Below are 7,671 nucleotides of genomic sequence, written 5' to 3'. Positions count from 1 at the left end.
ACATTATGATATGCCACATAAATTATTTTAATACTAAGCCTACCTTACATTCGTCGACCGCGTTATTATTTGGTCTTTATGTTTTTGTTTTTTTTTATCAAACGAACAATAATATAATTAGTACCGTATTTTATACAGTCTTGAAATAAATTAAATAGTAAGCATACCGGTATTTAGCTAATAATTTGCTCATATTGAAAATTGAAAGTATTACTGATGTCTTTTATATATTATTTTATTGTTTTGTTTATTAAGTCAAATCAATTTCGTTTTATGCAATTATATTTGTAACTATTTGAATTTAAATTCACATACTATTCCATAGGAATATTGTACGTGGCCACAGAATTTGCAGAATATGGAAACTTGCTAAACTACTTACGGAGAAGTCGGTGTCTGGAAACTGACCCAACTTACGCAAATAAAACAAACTTAGCTTCGACTCTTTCATCAGAGAACCTGCTCCAGATCGCAGCAGATGTTAGTCTTGGAATGAAACATCTGTCAGAGAAGGGGGTAGGTGAATTGCTAAAGTCGAAAAACTGAAAAACAATAATATTACAAGAAATGTCTTGTGTAAGATAGTGATGTTTGCGATGATGATAATAATAATAATAATAATAACGACTATGTTTTTATAATTATAGGATATTAATGAAATTTTAATTGAATGTGGATGATGATGATTAGAAAAGAAAATGATGATGATTCTGATGGTGATGGTGATAATGGAAGGAAATGGTGATGAGGATAATGATATTCAAGACAGAAAAGATGATGAAATTGATGATAATGATGCTGTTGATGATGTTGTGATGATATTGTTGATGATGTTGATGATGATGCTGTTAATGGTGAATGATTATGATGATGATGATGATGATGACTAGAATATTGATAATGATAATAAGTATGTGAGTTTGCGTCAGGAAATATCATAAAAGTGATGATTTGCCCAGCCTGGCGTGTTATCGTACCGAATACTCAGTACGTACCCAAGTATTAGCGAAAAAAAATTGCAAGTGATTCGGGTGGGAATCGAACCCACAACCTCCAGGTATCTAGCCTGATGTATTGACCACTAGACCACCGAGCTTGCGCTTAGTGACTAGTGATGAATCCGATCCCCATAGTAGCAGCGGGTACTGCAAGTGCTATTAGGATGTGAGTTTGCGCCAGGAAATATCATAGAAATGATGATTTGCCCTATCTGACGTGTTATACTATTTTTTTAATTTCAATTATATATTAGTGCGTACATCGCGACTTGGCTGCAAGAAATATTCTACTATGCAATGCTGACTGTGGCCAGATCGTGGCTAAGGTGACGGATTTCGGTCTATCAAGAAGTGAGGAAGTTTACGTAAAAACCACAGCAGTGAGTTATATTTATTAGGCCTAAGATACTTACGTGAATTTATGTTTTGAGATTGGTCGATTTCGATATCCGAATGATTTATATTTTAGCCCTATACTGGATTTCTTATATATTCTTTTTTAAATAAGAATATAGCGTCATATTTATATACAAAGAAATATATAGCGGGAGTTTTGCGAGAAAGTGCTAGCGATTTTTAATTTAATTATTTTTTACTATATTTATAGAGGGTGACTTCAGCGAAGTCACTTTGTTTTAGTCATGACAAAAAGTCGTGCTGTCACAGAAATTAAACCCAGGACCCTGGGATTAGCAGGCAAACATCTTAACAACTAAGCTATTCAACTCTACTTTCTTTTTATTATTACCAAAGAGGTATAAAGATTAATACATCTTTATAACTCCTTGTCGAGCTCCATGCTTAAGTATGGTTATTGTATCTATTGGAAAGGCTACACAACCCGGAAACTTCCTCTCAGTTCCTAGAGAATATACCTAATATTGTCGCAATAGATTGAGTACAGATTTATTGAATACCAAAACATCCTACCAAGTAGGCTAACTATTCCTCTGGGTGGAGGGTGTGACGAACTTAGGTAAAGTGCCTTGCCCAAGGACGACACAAGCGAAATACATAGCGAGAGGCTCGAACCACCAACCTCAATCTTGACAGCCCTACCCGCTACCATTGCGCCAAACACACTTTTCCAAAATCAATGATTTGTTGTTTTTTGTCTCTAGGGGCGACTGCCTGTTCGATGGATGGCGATAGAATCTATAAATTACAGCGTATATACAACGAAGAGTGATGTGTAAGTGTTATATAGTAAAGTGTGTTAACCGCTCATCGTTAAATATTACTTACTAAACATAACATAGTTTTGTATTGATCATGGATATATGGATTCCATTCTGTCAATGTTCAAATATCGTGTATTATGATAAATTACAGTTTGGTGTTCAAATTATTTGTGTAGAAAAACATCACCGTTAATTGGTAACGTAAATATTTTTTCTGTGGCCCGGGTTCGATTCCCAATTTGGGAAGCACATTTTTACAGACCATATTAACAAACAGTGTGTGTATGCACAAGATGGTTATTGGTTTTACTTTATTATAAAATAATTTGTTATGATATAAATAGTATCCATTTAGTTGGCCTATTTAGCATGTTCGGGGAAAAAACATTTCTGTCACCATTAGACAGCAAATGCATTTGCATTATTATGTACTTAATGTTAAATATAATAATATTTTGGATAATATTTTCAGGTGGTCGTTTGGGATTTTATTGTGGGAGATTGTTACACTGGGTAAGTAATAACGTAGCTTCATGAATATTTATATAAGTATTGAAGACCAATTGGAAATAGTAATTATTGTAAAAGCTCCATAAGTGATTTATTTATTTATTTATGTATTTACCTAATTTATATAGCGCCCTTTTCATGAATATTAATTTTCAAAGGCGCTTTACATAAGAATTCAAAAATAATTATATAAAAAAAATTGGTTCAGCATTTGTTTTAGTTGAATTCTATTGCATTCAACAGGCGGTACTCCATATCCAGGCATGACGTGTGCAGAACTTTACGAAAAACTGCCAATGGGATACAGGATGGAAAAACCACTAAACTGCGATGACGAAGTGTAAGTCAACTTATATTAAGCGACAGTAGATTCGTTTATATTGATTTACAGTGCATTTTTCAATTCAACTGGTAACCTTTCTTTATTGGATGTATGATACAGTAGTGCATCCTCTGCTGCCCTCCTGAAAGAAGCTGGGGATAAGGTATTCATGGCTGGCCATGTTATCGTGTAGGTCAACCATGTACACCAATAACAATGGGCTTTTTCGACTGGTTCATTTCGTTGAATACAAATTTTCGTTGAGTATTATTTTTATTCGACTGCAGGTTCGTAAAATAGACTTCGTTGACAACGAAAATTAACGTAACCAGAAAACATTTTTTTACGAAAAAGCCCATACTGTCACAATCCGAAGCAGCCTTGATTATACGCAGCGTGTATCGCGGTATGCAGCCATTTTGTTTTGTCTAGTATTTACCTGTTTTCTATTCGACTGGTCGTCTTCGTTTAATAGGATTTTACCACTGCGCAGGTGGGCGTGGTTTAACGAAGAACGACCAGTCGAATACGGTCAATTCCACTTATCGGATACAGTTACACTCCTGTATCTTTGGACAGAAAACCATAGATCCTGTGGAGACCTCGGTTTAGTTTGTTCATTTAGATGCAATGACAACAGAAACGAAGCACACCAAGACACCGAGCACCACAGAAAAGGTTCAAAGTAATAATGTTATGCCTAGATGAATAAACTGAGTATAAACCCCACACCACCATTCCTTCCCTTTACACCCAGACCTTTCGTCAGCATTTCACCGACAGATGGTGCGTCGACCTCTGACTTTAATGTTAGGGCTACTTTCTGATTGTCTCGGGAACTTATTCAAATAACATTGGACCTTTCAGATATGAAATTATGCGCCATTGCTGGAGAGACCGACCTCACGAGAGACCAACTTTCGCACAATTATACATTGCAATAAATAGACTGGTACAAGCAACCAAGGTAGGTGATCTGATGTAATTAATCATTCACTGTTATTTTGAAGGAGTTATTTTAACTCCAGAGGAGTTATTTTCTGTACCTTTTATTGTTATTGCTATACAATATATTTGAATTCGTCTAATTGAGAGCCAGTGTACTAAATTCACTCAATGACAGGATGTTTACAACTTAGGCAGAATATAGAAAAATGAATGACGTTGCAAAATGATTATTGTATCCTGATAATAATGATTATAGTATAGTACGATGAAAATACAAACTAAGAGGTTGATAATGAAATCTATTAAATATATTATGTTTTTTTCACCATTTTCAACGGGGAGGCGTCGTCAAGGGCTCACCGAGAGCGGAGTTGGATTTAATATTCATGTACATTGTTTGCATACACTGTGATTCCCTTCACCCACAGCTCATGTGATAACGGCAGTAGAGAAATGTTCTTTAGATTATTTAGATTAACAAAATTTGATTCAATAGACTTACAATTTGCAAAAGAGAATGTATTTAAATGAATTTTCTTTTACATATTGTCTATTGAATTAAAATTCTCCTTTATATGCCTCTGATCCGATAGATTGCTAGTATATTTCATTTTTATATAATACGACAAAAATACTATGATGATCCGACACACACGTTGTAGATGGCTTCACAAATATGTTCTTATTCGATTTATGTCTTAGTTGTTCTCAATAGTACTCTGCAATTAGGCCATCAGTGGCGAATTTAAGTGGCCAACCCATACTCGTCTCCTAAATATGTCCAAATTATTAAAAAGAAAAAAAATCAAATTTAAATGTGGAAGTGCCATTTCCAGCCATCTAGAAGTGTATTAATCATATTTTTTAAGGAATTACTTTAGGACGGGTGTAACGATAGCCGCTTCCAATAAACGATTACCAAAACGGTTTCAATTTCTAATATTATTATGATGAAAAAGTTGCCGGTATACTGTTGCCCATCTGTAGATTTGGCAGTATTGTTGGTGAGCTTGCCTAATATGACAATTATATTGTCATGTTTAAAATTGGTCTTAATTAAAAAAAAAAGAAATATTGAATCACTTAGAAGATTACTGCAAAATGATATTTCCACAACAAAAAGATGTGTATAAGAGACAGGGATTCGTGTATCTACATGGTAACTGTAAGGGAATGGTAAAAGTGTGCTCAAAGAAGAAGGATCGAAGACAGCGAGTAGGAATATTATAATAATACACGATTTTACAGCTAGGTATCTATTTAGTGTTTTAAATTATGTCAATGTAAAAACTATTCTTACCAAAAGTCAATGTTTCTATAAGTATTGTAAGCAATTTTCATATATTTTATATCTTGTTCTTTTAATAATAATATATATGGTGAGATTTGAATTAGATTTGGGAAAGGGCCAAAACATGAAAATTAACATTAAAGGGTGTGAGTTTATACATTTGAAGCATAGTACTAGCCTTATGTGATATGAGTAAATATACCGATGATTAGGCCTATACCTATTTAAATTTGAACCGTTGACTTCATTATCATCGGTTGACATATTAAATTGTTATGTCATGACCAGTTGCGGCGATACGGGGGAAAGGGAGGCATTTTAACGACACGTTGTCAAGCGCTCACTCAAAAATCCATTGATGTCTTTAGGCTTGACGTTATTTAGGTTTTGACCTAATCGATTAGAAGTCTTATTAGTTGTATCTTTCGGTTTCTGCCACCCCACATATTCTGACATTCGGTACAACTATACCAAATTACGTAAATACATTTTTTTGCTGTAAATAGTAACACAATACTATTAATATAATTATATAGATACTTTTTATACTTTACCTATATTTTACTTTATCAAATAAAATGTGGTAATACCACTGACAATATTGTTGAATGGCAGTTGTTTATGATGATGATGATGATAAATGTTGATAATTATAATGATGATGATGGTCATAATCATTTATCATCATGGTGATAATGGAGAAGATATTCTTTTCGACTCACTACGCAACTACTGTGTATGATCTTACATACGTAATGTGAATGTTTGCAGGTAGGATACCTGACAATGGCCGCGACGTAAACGCTCCTTGTGTGGTCGGACTTACTCTTTTACAAGGATGTACTGGGTTATTTAAAGTGCGCACGAGCCAATTGTGCACACTGGACCTACAGTTTAGAATCCTTATACGAGAAGATTCGTTTCACCACCGGAACCATAGGCGAGTGTGCTGTTCGAACCAGCACCGATATTATGACTGCATGTTACGGCTCCGCCCTGTCTTAACCGGGGGACGATGAAAATGATGCTAGAGACGCTGATGATGATAATGATGATGATGATGATGATGATGATGGAGATGACGACAATGATGATAAAACAGTTGATGACTGAGACGATGATTGAGAGAATAAAGATGATGACGGTAACTATGATGATATTGTATGATAATTATTGTCATTTACACAACATGCTCTAAACGGAATATGGATGAGTGATAGTGTAAATGTAAATCATATTTTTTAAAATAAATCTACGTACAAACATTATGATGATAGTACGTGGTAGTTGTCATGATAATAATAATAATAATTACTATGAGGACAATGACACCGTTGGCGGTGATGATCATAATGATGGTGATACTGATAACGGTTAAGACGGGGAAGACGCCGGTCGTGTTGGTGACGAAGATGATACGATCGTGATGATCCGACACACACGTTGTAGATGGCTTCACAAATATGTTCTTATTCGATTTATGTCTTAGTTGTTCTCAATAGTACTCTGCAATTAGGCCATCAGTGGCGAATTTAAGTGGCCAACCCATACTCGTCTCCTAAATATGTCCAAATTATTAAAAAGAAAAAAAATCAAATTTAAATGTGGAAGTGCCATTTCCAGCCATCTAGAAGTGTATTAATCATATTTTTTAAGGAATTACTTTAGGACGGGTGTAACGATAGCCGCTTCCAATAAACGATTACCAAAACGGTTTCAATTTCTAATATTATTATGATGAAAAAGTTGCCGGTATACTGTTGCCCATCTGTAGATTTGGCAGTATTGTTGGTGAGCTTGCCTAATATGACAATTATATTGTCATGTTTAAAATTGGTCTTAATTTAAAAAAAAAAAAGAAATATTGAATCACTTAGAAGATTACTGCAAAATGATATTCCCACAACAAAATACATAGGCCTACTTATTTTTGGCCATGGCCAAGTGTTAAGGGAGGGTGCCCCTACCTTACTGCTTGGGCACTCGACTTGATCTTTCATGCAGACTTAGTCTGTTAGGGGATTCACTCTGTCATTTTGTAGGATGAACACTTAATTATGACATTTCGTTTTATGGCATCCGCCTATTTGATCGTGGGAAACAGCACGGTATGCACTTTTTCAACATAAATTCTTCCTCTAAAATTCTTTTCTTTTAAAAGTTTCACACAAATTTATATAATAATATAATAAAAAGCGTGCATTCACGATTTGATGTAAAGAAGCTTAAGTATTATTGCAGTTCTCCTTACATTACCGACTAGGCTTACTGTATTTTAAACGCAGTGGCTATGTTTACGACGAGTCATGAACATAACACACAATGCTATTCTTACTTACGATAATCGGTAGTGCTTATAGGATCACTTCATTAACATTTTTTAAGATCATCAAATCTTCTACAATTTTACAAAACTTTTTA

The 7,671-nt window shown here is 34.5% G+C and overlaps 1 protein-coding gene across 1 annotated transcript in view; it reads left to right on the top strand.

Annotated features, from left to right (window-relative positions):
- LOC117102336 (tyrosine-protein kinase receptor Tie-1-like) overlaps positions 1 to 4,017 on the top strand; it is a 35,063-nt gene extending 31,046 nt beyond the window's left edge. The window contains exons 18-23 of the mRNA XM_033242602.1: positions 326 to 516; positions 1,253 to 1,378; positions 2,120 to 2,190; positions 2,652 to 2,692; positions 2,933 to 3,029; positions 3,879 to 4,017. Coding sequence (XP_033098493.1) covers positions 326 to 516; positions 1,253 to 1,378; positions 2,120 to 2,190; positions 2,652 to 2,692; positions 2,933 to 3,029; positions 3,879 to 3,996 — 644 coding nt within the window. The 3' untranslated portion in view covers positions 3,997 to 4,017. The remainder of the gene's footprint in view (positions 1 to 325; positions 517 to 1,252; positions 1,379 to 2,119; positions 2,191 to 2,651; positions 2,693 to 2,932; positions 3,030 to 3,878) is intronic.
- The last annotated feature ends 3,654 nt before the right edge of the window (positions 4,018 to 7,671 follow it).

Source organism: Anneissia japonica, unplaced genomic scaffold, assembly GCF_011630105.1.
Source record: "Anneissia japonica isolate Jap-2015-1 unplaced genomic scaffold, ASM1163010v1 scaffold1147_len264814_cov175, whole genome shotgun sequence".
NCBI classification, from domain to species: Eukaryota; Metazoa; Echinodermata; class Crinoidea; order Comatulida; family Comatulidae; genus Anneissia; species Anneissia japonica.
Note: the sequence above shows the minus strand (reverse complement) of the source record. Positions and strands in the feature narration are given on the sequence as shown.